This window comes from Hyla sarda, unplaced genomic scaffold, assembly GCF_029499605.1.
Source record: "Hyla sarda isolate aHylSar1 unplaced genomic scaffold, aHylSar1.hap1 scaffold_88, whole genome shotgun sequence".
Taxonomy (NCBI): domain Eukaryota; kingdom Metazoa; phylum Chordata; class Amphibia; order Anura; family Hylidae; genus Hyla; species Hyla sarda.
Window position 1 is genome coordinate 175,474 of NW_026610908.1, and position 18,666 is coordinate 194,139.

At 47.5% G+C, this 18,666-nt stretch overlaps 3 protein-coding genes across 3 annotated transcripts in view; all 3 read right to left on the reverse strand.

Annotated features, from left to right (window-relative positions):
• The window catches only part of LOC130348372 (uncharacterized), a 70,561-nt gene that overhangs the window by 20,463 nt on the left and 31,432 nt on the right, over window positions 1-18,666 (reverse strand). Inside the window, exons 3-4 of the mRNA XM_056554772.1 lie at window positions 4,307-4,704; window positions 1,198-1,367 (exon numbers count right to left, since the gene is read on the reverse strand). Of these exons, the coding sequence (XP_056410747.1) occupies window positions 1,198-1,367; window positions 4,307-4,704 (568 nt within the window). The remainder of the gene's footprint in view (window positions 1-1,197; window positions 1,368-4,306; window positions 4,705-18,666) is intronic.
• LOC130348339 (histone H2B 1.1) lies at window positions 535-1,436 on the reverse strand. Its single transcript, XM_056554743.1, has one exon. It carries the CDS (start codon window positions 1,393-1,395, stop codon window positions 1,015-1,017), a length of 381 nt encoding a protein of 126 aa, XP_056410718.1. The 5' UTR covers window positions 1,396-1,436; the 3' UTR covers window positions 535-1,014.
• On the reverse strand, window positions 5,594-6,295 carry LOC130348331 (histone H1B-like). The gene has a single exon (XM_056554736.1). The coding sequence runs from the start codon at window positions 6,271-6,273 to the stop codon at window positions 5,614-5,616; it is 660 nt and encodes a 219-aa protein (XP_056410711.1). The 5' UTR covers window positions 6,274-6,295; the 3' UTR covers window positions 5,594-5,613.

Here is an 18,666-nt window from a genome sequence, read left to right on the forward strand (position 1 = left end):
CCAGTACACACTACTGATCTCCGCACAGCAGCTTTATCCCCTGTACATCTGATCAGAGGAGCCGCATCATCTATTTACTGGATGTTTTATTGATTTTCATTTCTGCCTTTTACCATCCAGTGATCCAGTTGTATTTTACCCCTTTTATTTGTTTTCTATTTTTATTACATTGTACATTTATTGTTTATATGGATATATAAGAAAGTTACTGTCAGTTCTAGTCCCAGGAAGATCTCATCCCCCATAGACCCCTGATCACACCCAGCAGATTATTACCGCAATAACAATCAGGGGCCGGAGGTCTAGGAGAGAATTTCCCGGACGATCTCTGCAAATCTATAAACGATCAGGTATAATCTCCGTCCATCTTCCTCTCTTCTCACTTTATTGTTTCACATTTTATATGGATGAAGAGTAAAATATCGGGAGAAGCGATCAGCAAGATCGGGAAATCACTGTCCACGAGGAGCCGATAGATACATGGGGGGGATGAGATCTTCCTGGGACTAGAGATGGCGCAGACCCTCCCTGTAATGTGTCTGATCGATTGTTTCCTGCCCAGTCTGTTCGCGATCAGATCTGATGGTGGGAATATGTATAAAGGACTGAACTGATAAGAGATCTGATCGTTTCCGGGAGACACAAGGACCTGAATCTCACGATTTGTATAGATGTCCCGGCATCTAAACGGAACCGCAGAAAAGCTACGGGAATCCCGGCGATACCGATCACCACTGTGATACTTATATGTCCGGTCAGTGCAGGAGACACAATTACTTATTCTGCCGTTACCATATGACGTATATATACGGTACTGATGTAACCTGCAGTCAGATTATATATCACAGACCGCGATCCCGGAGCAGCACAATATATACAGTATAAAGCGGCTGCACCGGTATAAACTCGGTCACAAATAAAGATAATTGTAGCAGATAGAAGCCCCAGCTCTATTATAGACAATGTGGCGGCTCTTAGAAGAGCCTTTGGGGTGACAGCAGGAGGCGGAGCAGGTTACTTGGCGCTGGTGTACTTGGTGACTGCCTTGGTGCCCTCGGACACGGCGTGCTTGGCCAGCTCTCCAGGCAGCAGCAGGCGCACGGCGGTCTGGATCTCCCGGGAGGTGATGGTGGAGCGCTTGTTGTAGTGAGCCAGGCGGGAGGCTTCCCCTGCGATGCGCTCGAAGATATCATTGACAAAGGAGTTCATGATGCCCATGGCCTTGGAGGATATGCCGGTGTCAGGGTGGACCTGCTTGAGCACCTTGTACACGTAGATGGCATAGCTTTCCTTCCTGGTCTTCCTCCGCTTCTTACCATCCTTCTTCTGAGTCTTGGTCACGGCTTTCTTGGAGCCTTTCTTGGGCGCTGGTGCAGACTTGGCGGGATCAGGCATTATGATCAATCACAATAATCCTTCACTAGAACAGAGAGAATAATGATGCCTCCTCCTCCCACCGCAGCCGTATTTATAGGCAGCCCATGCAAATGAGAAATGCTGTCTGCTCGCTGTTCTACTGGAGGAGCAAATCATGTGACCTGTGGGAGCGTCATAAGCCCCACCCAGTGCAGTTTATTGGTGTCTCGTTAATTCTCGTCACCATTGGCCGGATTCAAATCTACCCAATCACAGGAGCCGGAGGGCGGAGCAGAAACCTATAAAAAGCAGCAGAAAGGAAATTACGGTTACATCACAGAAAGGCTTCTTTTGAGCGTTTTAGGTTTTACTTATCATTATGTCTGGACGTGGCAAACAAGGAGGGAAGGTTCGGGCTAAGGCAAAGACCCGCTCATCCCGGGCAGGACTCCAGTTCCCCGTCGGTCGTGTACACAGGCTTCTCCGCAAAGGGAACTACGCCGAGAGGGTGGGCGCCGGTGCTCCGGTCTACCTTGCCGCTGTGCTGGAGTATTTAACTGCTGAGATCCTGGAATTGGCCGGTAACGCCGCCCGGGACAACAAGAAGACCCGCATCATCCCCCGTCACCTGCAGCTGGCCGTGCGCAATGACGAGGAGCTGAACAAGCTGCTGGGTGGGGTGACCATCGCCCAGGGAGGCGTCCTGCCCAATATCCAGGCCGTGCTGCTGCCCAAGAAGACCGAGAGCAGCAAAGCGGCCAAGAGCAAGTGATCACCGCTTATCCCAGATAATCCCGAACACCAAAGGCTCTTCTAAGAGCCACCACATTGTCTCCTACAGAGCTGGCACCGCTGATCTCGGGTGTGATAGGGATCTGGGCTGTTATAGGGACTAAACAGAACATCCTGCACATTTTATCTAATATAGGACACCGTGCGGGTTGTGCAGAATGTAGTTGGTATGTGAGGGGGTAATTCTCTTTTGTAACTACTACGCTTTAAGATTGTTCTCACGATGTAGTTTACGGATCCTCTACAATAGACAGGACCGCAGTGTAGAGATGGCGCCCCCTATACTGTAGCCTCCTGTGTAATGGAAGCTCCTGAACACATCGGATCTCCAGCCGCAATACACAGCGAGGCTTCCATCCAGCCGATCAGGGGTCATCGCTTCTCCATCGCTGGTTACATAAAGATCCCGGCACTCGCTGTATACAGTGCCCGGGAATAATCGCCCCAGAGATCAGCCAATAAGCGCTCAGTATCCGGCTATAAAACTTATTTTCCCGCTCATTCTACAACTATCGCTGTAGAATGAGAATAATGAATAAATAAAAATATAAATGACAAATATAATTAAGAATAAAATGAGGGAAGTTGTAGTAAACTAAATATTCTCAGCTGGGTCGCTCGGAGTACAATAACATTGATCATGAAACATAATAGTCATCTCAGAGCCCTTTAGCTACTAGAATTATTGGTTAAAATAGATAGTAATCACATAAACATTAAATACTTAACCCATTATTGCACTAATAAAACAGACAGCTCAGAATTTCCTTCACTTCACCGATCTGTTATAAAAAGTAACAATCCCGCTAGATTTTGTTGTGATTTAACGAATGAGACACTAGGAAAAACTTTGTTACTAAGAAAATGTCTCAATATTAATTCCAATAAAGAAACATGAAACACCATTTGAATAGTTTTGGTTGGACACGATGTATGATATCGCACTGTGTGTATGCTACCAATTAAAATGTGAGTCCTATGCGCAATATTCGTAAATTATAGTCCTGAACTAATAGTAAAAGGCCGGTGTACACTCACCGCTCACCCTATCTCGGCTCAGCTTGTGAATAAATCGGCCGCGCATGGAAGCCTGAAGGGGAGAGATCGGTGGGGTCTATTTTAACCAATAATATTAGTAACCACAGGGTCCTGAGATTACTTTTATGATAAATGGTGTGTGTGTACGTATATTATATATATAATTTTTTTATTTCTTTTTTCTCTCTCCCCTGTAACTTTCCTCACACTGACACGCGTTATATCCAGATCGGGAAGGATTTCATCAATGACGGGCCCAGGAATCTCCCCCCCCCCACTAAGACTTCATCAGGTCTAAATACACGGTGATCGCTGACAAGTAAAATGGATTGTAAAACAACCGCACGGTTAGTGTTCACACTGGGCGATCTCTTGCAGCAGAGTGACATAATATCGGAATTTATTACATTAAATAACAAAATGACAATGTATAAAATACAGGATAGCTTTCCCCGCCGCATTCTCAGCAGTGTCAGGCTGCAGGGTGTGATCGGTATCAGGTCTGGAATAGGACAGGGACGACCCCGAATTCACCCACCATTGTGATGTCAGCCCCGGACATAGTGTCCCCTCTCCTACCGCATCAGCCTCACTAGAATCCCCCTGATCGGCCCCAACAGTTTCCCATCCGCCGCCTTTTTCTTCCTATTTACAGAAACCAGAGGAATGTAGTCACGTGTACAGGGAAGAGGACGAGACAAAGGGAGAAACGATCAGAAGAGCGGGAATTTCAAGTTAACTGCGTTGATCAGCCAATGAGCGAACATTCGTGTCTATAACTCCACCTAGAGTTAACCCTTTAGTGTCCGCTCGTTTCCCCTCTATGCACCAATTACGATCCCAAGTGTCGGGAGACTGAAGCCAGCAGCACCGATCACACACAGGCGCATTACACTGCGGGGGACACGATCTACATCACTATAGTAACTGAACATAACTCAGCACTGAGGGTTAACTGCAGAGGACAATCCCGGGATCCTGCTTATGAGGACAGGCGGAGTATAGGAGCAGAACAATGGAGAGGATCAGGAATCAGCTCGTTCTATAGATAATTTGGTGGCTCTGAAAAGAGCCTTTGTGTTGTATGCGGGTCCCGATTAGATCTAAGCTCTCTCCCCACGGATCCTGCGGGCCAGCTGGATGTCTTTGGGCATGATGGTGACCCTCTTGGCGTGGATGGCGCACAGATTGGTGTCCTCAAAGAGTCCCACCAGGTAAGCCTCGCTGGCCTCCTGCAGGGCCATGACCGCCGAGCTCTGGAAGCGAAGATCGGTCTTGAAGTCCTGGGCGATCTCTCTTACCAGGCGCTGGAAGGGGAGCTTCCGGATCAGCAGCTCGGTGGACTTCTGGTAGCGGCGGATCTCACGGAGAGCCACTGTACCTGGACGGTAGCGGTGAGGCTTCTTCACCCCACCAGTGGCGGGAGCGCTCTTCCTGGCGGCCTTAGTAGCCAGCTGCTTGCGGGGAGCTTTCCCTCCGGTGGATTTACGAGCGGTCTGCTTGGTCCTGGCCATGATTCTCTGTACACGTACACAGCGGAGAAGTGATGAGAAGAGAGGAAAGAGCGGAACATTTATACTCCTGGTCTCATCCCCATTGGCTCATGTAAACCCCACCCCTGCATCCCATTGGCTGATTCTTACAACCAATGAGCCCGCCAAAATACATGTGACGTCAACAATTGATCTTTGTTAGAAAGAGGCAGGACCCATCCTCGCCCTATTCTGCCCTTCCCTGCGGATTGTCGTAACTCCCGATAATAGCGCCCTCCCCCGTGTCCCCTCAGACATGATGCGGTACCGCATTTCGGGTGTTCACACTGATTGCCTGCCGCTCCCCTATATTCAGACTCTATTCGGGACTGCATGACTTTATATAGTAATAAAACTAAGCAGCAAACTAACCCTCAGGATGGGGGAAATAATATGTGCACAACCTATTACCCAAAGGGTTACATTTATCCCCCAATGTCTGGCAAGTCAATAATTTCCATAATCCCGTTTATCCTTAGGGCGTCTATCACAGCAGTGTAAATCCTTATAGTTTATACATAGGATCTACAATGTGTTACAATAGTGACACCTGGTGGAGAGATTTATCATCTTTTTGTTGCCGATTTGTAACAATATTTATACTTCCCCCAAGCGCTGACCCTACAAGTGTTACAGCGGCAGAAAGATACAATGGTTGGTTACAGATCAGACTCAGCTGAGTGTTCATAAGGGGATCTAGAATTAGTAAAGGCAGATGTATTGGGATTGATAAAATATAATAAAGTGATGATAATATAGAAGGGATTTATATCACTGTATTATATCCTTTATGTATCCCGGGGGTGACACGGGCATTGATCGTACAGCTCTGTCTGGAGGAGGTGGTGGCTCTGAAAAGAGCCTTTGTGGGATAAGTACAGGACGAGTCTCCCGATTATTTCTTAGCCGCGCTCTTCTTGGCTTTAGTCACCTTCTTAGCCGGGCTCTTGGCAGCTTTGGGTTTGGCCGCCTTCTTAGCCGGGCTCTTGGCCACCTTCTTAGGAGCAGCCTTCGGCTTCTTGGGGCTCTTGGCCGCTGCAGGCTTCTTGGCTTTCTTCGGGCTCTTGGCCGCTGCAGGCTTCTTGGCTTTCTTCGGGCTCTTGGCCGCGCTCGGAGCCTTCTTTGGCTTCCTAGGGGATTTGGTCGCTTTCTTAGCTGCTGCAGGTCTCTTGGCCGCAGCCGCCGGCTTCTTCTTGGCCGCCTTGTCCTTAGTCTCCTGCTGGTTCTTGTTGATCTTGAAGGATCCGGAGGCGCCGCTGCCTTTCACCTGGAGCAGGGTTCCCTTGGTCACCAGCCCCTTGATGGCCAGCTTCAGGCGGCTGTTGTTCTTGTCTACATCGTATCCTCCGGCAGCCAGAGCCTTCTTCAGGGCGGCCAGAGACACCCCACTGCGCTCCTTAGAGGCGGACACGGCTTTAACGAGCAGCTCGGACACGCTGGGACCGGAGGGTTTGTGACTTTTCTTGGCGGCCCCTGCGGCTGATTTCTTCGGCTGCTTCTTGGATTTTGCGGCCGGTTCGGCGGGAGGAGCAGCGGCTGGTGCGGTTTCTGCCATCTTAGAAATCAAAACTACAGAAATATCGTGAACGATAAATGCTGAGACCGGAGCTGCTGGCGCCTCTTATATGTGCAGCGGCTGCGCAATGATTGGCTGCTGAGATGTCACCGTCCGGAGCTGCTATTGGCTGACACAGAGAACAGGCCCCGCCCCATCCCGTCTGGACCCGGCCAAAGTTCCGCTACAACCTTGTGCTTCCCTGCCCGGGATAAAAGATCTTTACCGGCTAGAACCGGACAGGAGAGATCCCCTTCTCCGTGTCTTCCTCCTCCCCAACATTCCCCCTAGCAGTTTATACCCGTCACTGGCGGAGGTGCCGGGGAGGAGCCGGGAGGAGGCCCCGGGATCTCCGCCACAGTCTTCCCGATCTGCACATCACTGTGTATCCGGGAATATAAATCTGCTGCTGGGGATCGTTCCTTCTATTCCCGGCACCGGTCACCATCACACGGATCTTTAATACAACATCTACCGTCCAGGAAGCTGATTGTACGATGCGGAGACGGCCTGGAGCTGCTGAGAGCCCCGGAGGGTAACACAGGCGGCGCCTCCGCTCACTGCCGGCTCCCTGTCCTGATATATAGATATAATACGGACAACGTGTCCATTTACTGACCCGGAGATGATGGGGGGAGTTGTCTACAAGTAGATGTGATGACTGTTCTCTCCTTCATCTTCCTTACAGCTTCCCGACCCATAACACCCGCAGATGTCTCCTCATGTCTGCAGAGAGCACTTGGCCCGGGTGCGGGGGGGAGGAGGAGGATTTGGACCTAGAGCTGGGGCTCCTACCCCTGGGGATATTCTCTCACATCCCGGCTGTGCAGGAGGTCAGGGGGAAGGGGATACAGATTCTCCATGATGGGGAATTATGTGATCTCCCTGTTGTTATTCTTTGTAATCTCCAACGTGTTTTGAAGCCACCGGGCAGGAGCTGTCACAGCTGATCCGGCTTCGGGGAGTGTTCGGGCCGGGAACTGAGGAAGGAGATGCCGCAGTTATAAGATCTGATCCGGTCCCCGACTGAAGCTCTGGAAGTAGAAGTGGTCGGGTCGGAGGATCGTGTCCGGGCTGCTCAGCGGTGAGAAAGGAGACAGTGATAGCGGGAACCGGCAAGGACAGAGCGGAGGGAGCGGAGAGCAGTGACGGGGGTCAGAGGGGCTGAAGATGGAAGGAGAAGTGAAGAGAACAAAGAAGTCAGAATCCTGATCCAGATACAAGAGACTCCGTATTCTCTGTAGGATCCTTCCACCTCACAGAATGTCTTCTATCCCCAGATCCCTCGTCTGTTAAGTGATGACCCCGAGGATCCTATTGTGATTTCTCTCACAGATTATCTCCATTACAGGACCTGCTTGTATATTACCAGGATGACATCGGGGATTCTTATATTGGTTGTATATATGGTCCTGATAACAGAGAACATTATACCTGGGAGAGAAAGCCCTATCCCGGCCGCTGCACTGATACTTCCATGTCATATTTGTATTCCACACAACAATTGTATGAAGCCAGTCCGCCTGCTGAATCCCAGCTCCTGTGCTCGGGAAAGGTGGAGAGCCGCACAGCAAGCATCAGACTGCCGACATCCAAGAGGAACTCCAGCCCGGGCGGACAATAAAACTCTTCTTTATTATCTTCTAATTAATAATGTAATAAAATATTATGTTTACCTTATACAATGCACGGAATTATAATGCATCATATTAATATAAATGGTTTATATAGATAACAATGTGAATTCATACAGATGTAACAGGTAAGTCCACAAACTAGACTCCACCCTACAGGTTCGGAACGGGATATAACACGGTATAACTCTCTATAACCATAAATCCTCCTGTCTCTGATAGAATGATGTCATTTATACTTCCATTGTAAATGTGCAGAGAGAACGATGACGTCACGGCCCATGTACATTAGGGACATGTCACCTACTGTGTTACAGAATGTCCATGTCATGTATTATATAGATGACACCAGACCACAGCCCATCCACAACGGGGCAACATTATAAAGTAATAAATTCTTTGTTTTGTGCAGTCTCTCCAGGACCAACACATCTTATTCACTCTTTATGATGGACTCCTGTCTGTTAGTTTCCACGTTGATACATTAGTTATTTATTCATTTGTTTATTCTTATTAATACATTGTTGTTACATTGTATACTTTTGTAACTCCCCTTTCTGCTCTCAACGAGACTTCTCAGGAGAATTAGGGGTTAATGAGCAGAGACTGTAATAGAGTAATGGGCAGTATAGAGCTTTACCTCCAAGACGTGTATGACGTCACTATAATGTTATATCGTCTATACATAATAATAGATAGGAATCTTCAATTCTGTAATAGATCCCAGAGATCATCACTGAATAGACGAGGGATCTGCGGATACAATTCAGTCTGTGAAGGATCCTACAGAAAGTCCGGATCGTCTTGTATCTGGATCAGGATTATTACTTTCCTTCTCAGAATCTTCTCCTTTGTTCTCTTCCCTTATTCTTCATCTTCAGCCCCTCTGACCCCCTCACTGCTCTCCGCTCCCTCCGCTGTCCTCGCCGGTTCCCGCTATCCCTGTCTCCTTTCTCCCGCTCTCTTCTCACCGCTGAGCAGCCCGGAGATCACCCGCCGACCCCACCATTTCCACATCCAGAGCTTCAGTCGGATCATATCTTATACCTGCGGCATCTTCCTCCTCTCTTACCGACCTAACACTCCCCGGAGCCCGTGTATTTTCCTCCAGACAGCAGAGATCCTGAAGAGAAGGAAGCGCCATCATAGTCTGGTGTATTTGGGGAATCCTGTTGGGGTTTACTGGGGCAGAACAGGACAGGAGCGCAGATATACTGAGGGATTAGAGCCCAGGATGTAAGGGGAGGAGGCCGAGGGTTTACAGAAGTCCTGGGGCGCATTGCCAATCATGCATATCATCAGGAGACACTTTGACCTCTTAATTTTACCCCAAAACCTTTGAACCGATTATTAAAATTTAGCTTTTAAATACTCATTACATACACTGTAGTATAACCTGCGTTTTATATAAAACAAATTAGAGTGGGTGAGAAATGTGTATGTGTGTGTGTGTGTGTGTGTGTGTGTGTGTGTGTATGTGTGTATATATATATATATATATATATATATATATATATATATATATATATATATATATATATATATATACATACACACACACACATACACATTACAATGCATATGCCTTTGTCCTAGATCCTCAAGAAGAGACACAAGCTCCCGGCTTGACTATATTCTCCATATTAGAGAGCCTGGTATTGTGGTGTTCATATAACATCTAGTTGTATCTATTTGCGCCTCTGTAACAATTTTAGTGTCAGTTCTTGAGGAAATGTAAAGACTTGTTACAATCTGGCAACATGCAAAGGTTAGAATACAAAGCTCTCACCACCAGGTGTCGCTATTGTAACACTCACTGTAACTGATTTGTCTATCCTGAAACTGTAAGAATTTCGTGCAGTGACTGATAGAAAATATTTATTGGAAATTATTAATATTGATTAACCAGAAACATTGTGCTGATTTTAACCCTCTACTCTACTTAATAGGTTGTGCACATATGAAGTTACTAACCCATTCTGAGAATTACTGGGCATTTTGTTCGATCATGGGGTCACTCTACTGTACTGCCCCATGTATATAGAGATTGGAAATAGTGAAGCAGATAGAGCTCCGAGGAATTGTAGGCATAAAGGAGTCTGTATCCGAGGAGCGGGGAATCAGTGTGAACGCCCGGGACCCGGCATCGTGTCATACATGGGGGGCGCTATCATCGCTGAGGATGGGCCCCGCCGCTTCAGAACAAAGATCCATCACAGATGTCTCATGTGTTTTGGCGGGCTCTAGTTTGTATGAATCAGCCAATGGGAAGAAGGGGTGTGGTTTACATGAGCCAATAAGGATGAGACCAGGAGTATAAATATTCTGCTCTTTCCTCTCTTCCCATCACTTCTCCGCTGTGTACGTGTACAGAGGATCATGGCCAGGACCAAGCAGACCGCTCGCATCCCGTCCCACCGCTGCCCCGTCCTCCCCTGCCCGGGCACTCTCTCCTGCTACCCGCCCCACCCAGCCTCCTTTCTCCCCTGGCTCAGCAGCACCTAAACCCCCTTCAGCTGCTGGCGCCCACTCTTTGGAGGATTTTCCTTTGCTTCTTCCCCCAGGTACCATACAGAGGAAGAGGAAAGGAAGGGACAATACATCAGATGAGTGGGGGGCGGAGTCTGGCCGCGGACTGGTATGGCTGTGCGAGTCTGAGCGCTCCTGCCTCGCACCTCCTGAGCACCCTTTTATTCCCACTTTATCTCACCAGGAATGGTGAAAATTGGTCGCTATATACCTGGTGACCCACCTGCGATGCCTAAACAGAAAAGCCAAGCAGCTGTTACGACTTTCTTTGCTAAACGCTGCGACCGGTCTCATGCACGAGCGCTCAAGATGGCGCCTGATCCCACCACACGCTGTAACCCTGAAGAAGAAGGAGGCCAGGACAGCGATTCAGAGGGCGGCAGAGTGGAGGCTATTACGCCAGCCTTCTTCAAATCATTCATGAAGAAGGCTCTAACACAAGCCCTGAAGCCAGTGAGAGCGGACCTGGCGGAAATCAAATCGGAGGTTCGGGCCATCAGCTTTCGCACGGAGGCCCTCGAGTCGGCATGCACGGAGCTCGCCACACACTCTGCTGCACTTGCCACCAGAACCGAAGCCATGGAGACGCATGTCAATAATGCCCTTACCTTGATCGAAGACCAGGAAAATCGCAGTAGGCGGAAAAATATTCGCTTCAAAGGACTTCTGGAATCCTGGGCGCCTGATGCGCTGCCTAAAATTGCCCGTGAGATCTTTGCTGGATTGCTGGGGGACGAGCGCGCTGGCTCCATCGTCATAGAGCGCATTCACAGGGCCCTCCGGCCTCGGCCGAAGCCAGCTGAACCCCCAGGGATGTTATCTGTGGTCTCTTGTCGTTTGTGGATACTGCTGCCATCTTACAAGCTGCGAGGGAAAAGAGACCCATCCACTACGGAGCAGATGACATTTCCCTATATCAGGACATTGCTCCTACTACGCTGATGAAGAGACGCATCATGCGCCCCCCTCCTCGAAAAACTCTGGGAGAAAAACCTGACGTACGCCTGGTTGTTCCCGTTCGGGCTTTCGGTTCTAAAAGGAGGGAAGATGATCACCATTAGGACCCCTGACGACCTGCGGAGCGCCTGGCGAGTCCTGGACATCGTCCCTGTTGAGGTACCATCGTGGATGCCGCTGTCAGATCATGTGCCGCTCCCGCAGCTGCCGAACTTGGGAGAGTGGAAGATGGTCGCTCGCTCCAAGTCTCCGAAGCAGAAGAAGACCCCGGTGAAGACGCCTGCCCCAGAGGGTTGAGATAAGTAACCCCTTCTGACTTTTTTGATGGCCCTCATCTCCAGCCTATATGGATGGCTGACCAGTGACTTTTCCTGATTGATGCTGTAACTAGAACTCTCCTGTTATTTTGTTTTGCCCACCTTGCCTCTGCGTGGAGGATTGAGAGAATTTTAGTGCCCGGGATTGCAGCGTGGATACGAGGACTTCACCCTGTCTCCTCACCCCCCCATCGCCCCCCCTCCCTGACTCTCCTGCCCCATCCCAAATACCTGGTCTGCATTGCTTGAGATGCACCGGGCAGATCCCTGGCATGGAATGCCCTGGCATTCCGAGGAGCCACCGATGAAATCCCACGGACGGGTGACTGCTACTGATCCCTCCTTCATCTAGATCGAGATTTTCCTAGCCCTGAAATTCGGCATGGTGACCTAGTTACTGTCTGGCCCTTTCACTGTTGGTGGCCAACAGAGCTTACTTTATCTCCCTTAGGTGTTATATCTGTACCTCTACTATTACCTTTATCCCCTATTCATTTCGCTTTTCATCATCCATGCATCATTCGTCTCCCTTCCTCTTCTCTACCCTTTGCCCACTTAATTCTACCTCTGCCCCCCCCTTCTCTTCTTCTCGCCTTGCTTTCCATCCTTTCTGAAAGCTGCACCATCCCTTCGCCTTCTTATCCCATCACTCTTACATTCCCATTCTCCTAACTCAATTAGTCCTACCCCCCCTCCCTACCTCCTTCTCCCCTTACCTACCCTATAGTCTGGGAGGCCCATAAAGCCTACATCAGGGGGATCTTCATCGCCTGGGGCTCAAAATTGAAAAAGACATACCAGAAAGAGATAGACACTCTCCTACTTAAAATAGCTAGCTTAGAAAGATTACACAAGACCACATGCACTGGCCCCGTCCAGGATGACCTACGTTCACTCAGGGAACAATTATTGTCACTCCTAAACTATAAATCCTCTAAGGCATATCTTAACTTTAGACACCGCTTGTACACTCATGGTAATAAAGGAGGCAAGCTCATGTCGTCCCTGCTTAAGAAAGCTAAGGCGAAACAGCATATCCACCATGTTAGGGACGAACGGGGCGACTCTTGCACCACAACTGAGGCTATTGCGGTGGCTTTCCAGAAGTTTTACTCTAAATTGTACAATTTAGACGCCACGATAGATTCCTCTACACCTGTAAAACGAAGACCTCACTCATTGAGGACTTGTTACAACACCTCTCCCTGCCTCGTGTGGAGGAGGGGATGGCCGAGAGCCTGTTAGCCCCCATCACTGATGATGAGGTTGGGCGTGTTCTGACCTCTTTCCCTCCAGGCAAGAGCCCGGGCCCTGACGGCCTCCCCCTCCAGTACTATACGAGGTACCGAGACGTACTGACCCCCCATTTGACTGAATGGTGCACCTCGCTGTTTGAGGGCTCCCAATTACCTAGGCAATCCTTAGAGGCACACATCTCCCTACTGGCCAAAGAGGGGAAGGATCCGAGTGATTGTGGCAGCTTTTGCCCGATTTCACTATTAAATATGGATCTTAACCCCTTAAGGACCCAGCCATTTTACACCTTAGGACCTGGCCATTTTTTGCACATCTGACCACTGTCACTTTAAACATTAATAACTCTGGAATGCTTTTAGTTATCATTCTGATTCCGAGATTGTTTTTTTGTGACATATTCTACTTTAACATAGTGGTAAAATTTTATGGTAACTTGCATCCTTTCTTGGTGAAAAATCCCAAAATTTCAGCAAGTTCAGCAGCAATTTTCCAATTTTTCACAAAATTTCCAAAATCACAATTTTTCAGGGACCAGTTCAGGTTTGAAGTGGATTTGAAGGGTCTTCATCTTAGAAATACCCCACAAATGACCCCATTATAAAAACTGCACCCCCAAAGTATTCAAAATGACATTCAGTCAGCATTTTAACCCTTTAGGTGTTTCACAGGAATAGCAGCAAAGTGAAGGAGAAAATTCACAATCTTCATTTTTTACACTCGCATGTTCTTGTAGACCCAATTTTTGAATTTTTACAAGGGGTAAAAGGAGAAAATGTATTCTTATATTTGTAGCCCAATTTCTCTCGAGTAAGCACATACCTCATATGTCTATGTAAAGTGTTCGGCGGGCACAGTAGAGGGCTCAGAAGGGAAGGAGCGACAAGGGGATTTTGGAGCGTATGTTTTTCTGAAATGGTTTTTGGGGGGCATGTTGCAGTTAGGAAGCCCCTATGGTGCTAGAACAGGAAAAAAAAAACACATGGCATACCATTTTGGAAACTATACTCCTTGAGGAACGTAACAAGGAATAAAGTGTGCCTTAATACCCCACAGGTGTTTCATGACTTTTGCATATGTAAAAAAAAAATAAAAAAAATGTCAATAAAATGTGTGTTTACCCCCAAATTTCACATTTTTGCAAGGGTTAATAGCAGAAAATACCCCCAAAATTTGTAACCCCATCTCTTCCGAGTATGAAGGTACCCCATAAGTTGACCTGAAGCGCACTATGGACGAACTACAATGCTCAGAAGAGAAGGAGTCATATTTGGCTTTTTGAGAGCAAATTTTGCTCGGGGGCATGTCGCATTTAGGAAGCCCCTATGGTGCCAGGACAGCAAAAAATACCCACATTCCATACCATTTTGGAAACTAGACCCCTGGAGGAACGTAACAAGGAATAAAGTGAGCCTTAATACCCCACAGGTGTTTCACGACTTTTGCATATGTAAAAAAAAAATAAAAAAAATGTCAATAAAATGTGTGTTTACCCCCAAATTTCACATTTTTGCAAGGGTTAATAGCAGAAAATACCCCCAAAATTTGTAACCCCATCTCTTCCGAGTATGAAGGTACCCCATAAGTTGACCTGAAGCGCACTACGGGCGAACTACAATGCACACAAGAGAAGGAGTCATATTTAGCTTTTTGAGAGCAAATTTTGCTCGGGGGGGCTTGTCACATTTAGGAAGCCCCAATGGTGCTAGAACAGCAAAATAACCCCCACATGGCATACCATTTTGGAAACTAGACCCCTTGAGGAACGTAACAAGGGGTACAGTGAGCATTTACCCCCCACTGGTGTCTGTCAGATCTTTGGAACAGTGGGCTGTGCAACATTTTTAATTTGTGCAGCCCACTGTTCCAAAGATCTGTCAGACACCAGTGGGGTGTAAATTCTCACTGCACCCCTCATTACATTCCGTGAGGGGTGTAGTTTCCGAAATGGGGTCACATGTGTTTTTTTTTTTTTTTTTTGCGTTAGTCAAAACCACTGTAACAGTCAGCCACCCCTGTGCAAATCACCTCAAATGTACATGGTGCACTCTCCCTTCTGAGCCTTGTTGTGCGCCCCCAGAGCACTTTGCGCCCACATATGGGGTATCTCCATAGTCGGGAGAAGTTGCATTACAAATTTTGGGGGGCTTTTTTCCCTTTTACCTCTTGTCAAATTGAAAAGTATAGGGCAACACCAGCATGTTAGTGTAAAAAAAAATATTTTTTTTACACTAACATGCTGGTGTAGACCCCAACTTCACCTTTTCATAAGGGGTGAAAGGAGAAAAAGCCCCCCAAAATTTGTAAGGCAATTTCTCCCGAGTACGGCGATACCCCATATGTGACCCTAAACTGTTGCCTTGAAATACAACAGGGCTCCGAAGTGAGAGCGCCATGCGCATTTGAGGCCTGAATTAGGGATTTGCATAGGGGTGGACATTGGGAATCACTGGCGTAGAATACCCCTAACAGGGTGCCTCCAGCTGTTGCAAAACTCCCAGCATGCTTGGACAGTCAACGGCTGTCCGGCAATACTGAGAGTTGTTGTTTTGCAACAGCTGGAGGCTCCATTTTGAAAACAGTGGCGTACCAGACATTTTTCATTTTTATTGGGGAGGGGGGCTGTGTAGGGGTATGTGTATATGTAGTGTTTTTTACTTTTTATTTTATTTTGTGTTTAGTGTAGTGTAGTGTTTTTAGGGTACAGTCACACGGGCAGGGGGGGTTACAGCGATTTTCCCGCTGCGAGTTTGAGCTGCGGCGCAAAATTTGCTGCATCGCAAACTTGCAGCCTGATACTCACTGTAAGCCCCCTGCCCATGTGAATGTACCCTGTACATTCACAAGGTGGGGACCTCCAGCTGTTGCAAAACTACAACTCCCAGCATGCACAGTCTATCAGTGCATGCTGGTAGTTATAGTTTTGCAACAGCTGGAGGCACACGGGTTGGGAAACACTGAGTTAAGAAACAGACAATGTTTCCCAACCAGTGTGCCTCCAGTTGTTGCAAAACCACAACTCCCAAACATTCTCAGGCATGCTGGGAGTAGTAGTTCGGCAACATCTTTAGAGCCAGATGTTGCCGAACTACAACTCCCAGCATGCTTGGAGTTGTAGTTTGCAACATCTGGAGGACTACAGTTTGCAGACCACTAATACAGTGGTTCCCAATCTGTGCCCTTCCAGATGTTGCAAAACTTCAACTCCCAGTATGCCAAAACTGTCCAGGCATGCTGGGAGTTGTAGTTCTGCAACATCTGAAGGGCCAGATGTTACAGAACTACAACTCCCAGCATGCCTGGACAGTAAGGGCATGCTGAGGATGTGTAGTTTTGCAACATCTGGAAGGGCACAGTGGTCTCCAAACTGTGGACCTCCAGATGTTGCAAAACTGCAACTCCCAGCATGCCCAGATGCCAAGGGCTGTCTGGGCATGCTGGGAGTTGTAGTATATAGGGTCCCATTACAGCAATGCATGTCGCTTTACGGTGACGTGCATTGCTGTAGAGGGCCCGACCGCGGCTGAAGATCTACTCACCTGTCGCCGCCATCTTCCTTGCCGGGATCCGTGTCTTCAGGGACGAGGTAAGTACCGGGGCCGGTCCCCAGCACTCCCCAGTCCCCCGCCGCGTCCTCCGGTCTTCCTCCCGTCCTCTCCGGACTTCAAGGGGCCGGGCAGGACGGGAGGAAGTAACCGCTCCCCCCCCCCTCCCCCTGTGATTGGTCGGTTAACTAACCGAAGAATTGCAGGGGATCGGAGGAGGTGGCAGGCTTGCCACCTCGCTCCTAGGCTTCAGCATGGTCCTGGCTGTCTGTGACAGCCGGGATCATGCGAAATTACCGGGCGGTCGGGTCCCAGAGACCTGATCAGCCCGGTATCACCGCAAATCGCAAGGGCTAATCCCAAGGGCTAATCGCAAACCTACATGGCCCCCCTCGGCGTTTGCCCTGGATCCCTGCTGAAGGATTTCAGCAGGGATCCGCTTCCGATCTCCGCCGGGTGAGCAGCGGAGACCAGGAAAAGACATGACGTATGCATACGTCATGGGTCCTTAACCCCTTAAGGACCGAGCCCTTTTTCACCTTAAGGACCGGAGCGTTTTTTGCAATTCTGACCACTGTTACTTTAAACATTAATAACTCTGGAATGCTTTTAGTTATCATTCTGATTCCGAGATTGTTTTTTCGTGACATATTCTACTTTAACTTAGTGGTAAAATTTTATTGTAACTTCCATCCTTTCTTGGTGAAAAATCCCCAAATTTGATGAAAAAAATGAAAATTTTGCATTTTTCTAACTTTGAAGCTCTCTGCTTGTAAGGAAAATGGATATTCAAAATATTTTTTTTTGGGATTCACATATACAATATGTCTACTTTATGTTTGCATCATAAAATTTATGAGTTTTTACTTTTGGAAGACACCAGAGGGCTTCAAAGTTCAGCAGCAATTTGGAAATTTTTCACAAAATTTTCAAACTCGCTATTTTTCATGGACCAGTTCAGTTTTGAAGTGGATTTGAAGGGTCTTCATATTAGAAATACCCCATAAAAGACCCCATTATAAAAACTACACCCCCCAAAGTAATCAAAATGACATTCAGTAAGTGTATTAACCCTTTAGGTGTTTCACAGGAATAGCAGCAAAGTGAAGGAGAAAATTCAAAATCTTCATTTTTTACACTCGCATGTTCTTGTAGACCCAATTTTTGAATTTTTGCAAGGGGTAAAAAGGAGAAAATTTTTACTTGTATTTGAAACCCAATTTCTCTCGAGTAAGCACATACCTCATATGTCTATGTTAATTGTTCGGCGGGCGCAGTAGAGGGCTCAGAAGGGAAGGAGCGACAAATGGTTTTTGGGGGGCATGTCACCTTTAGGAAGCCCCTATGGTGCCAGGACAGCAAAAAAACACACATGGCATACCATTTTGAAAACTAGACTCCTCGGGGAACGTAACAAGGGGTTAAGTGAACCTTAATACCCCACAGGTTTTTCACGACTTTTGCATATGTAAAAAAAAATTTTTTTTTTACCTAAAATGCTTAGTTTCCCAAAAATATTACATTTTTAAAAAGTGTAATAGCAGAAAATACCCCCCAAAATTTGAATCACAATTTCTCCCGATTCAGAAAACACCCCATATGGGCGTGAAAATTGCTCTGCTGGCGCACTACAGGTCTCAGAAGAGAAGGAGTCACATTTGGCTTTTTGAAAGCAAATTTTACTCTGGGGGCATGCCGCATTTAGGAAGCCCCTATGGTGCCAGGACAGCAAAGAAAAACACATGGCATACCATTTTGGAAACTAGACCCCTCGGGGAACGTAACAAGGGGTTAAGTGAACCTTTATACCCCACAGGTGTTTCATGACTTTTGTATATGTAAAAAAAATAATTTTTTTTTTACCTAAAAGCGTTAATTTTCAACGTAAATTTGTTTTCCCTTAGTCCTAACAGCAGCACAAGTGGTGAAGTGGGGTGTTCTGCCCCTGTGAAGCTGGCAGGACGGTGGAATTTTTAATTCCGCCCAAGCAATTTAAATTAATTAGCCCCCCCCCCCCCCCATAAAAGGCCTCCTCCCCTAGGCCATCTCGCTTAATAACAAGTAACAAAAAAGTTTAGGGTGGGAAATTTGTGTGCTGCTGTTAGGACTAAGGGAAAACAAATTTACGTTAAAAATTAACGCTTCCCTTACGTCCTA

Coding starts and splice junctions, on each gene's coding strand:
- LOC130348339 (XM_056554743.1), bottom strand. CDS start 1,395: ATGCCTGATCCCGCCAAGTCTGCACCAGCGCCCAAGAAAGGCTCCAAG.
- LOC130348331 (XM_056554736.1), bottom strand. CDS start 6,273: ATGGCAGAAACCGCACCAGCCGCTGCTCCTCCCGCCGAACCGGCCGCA.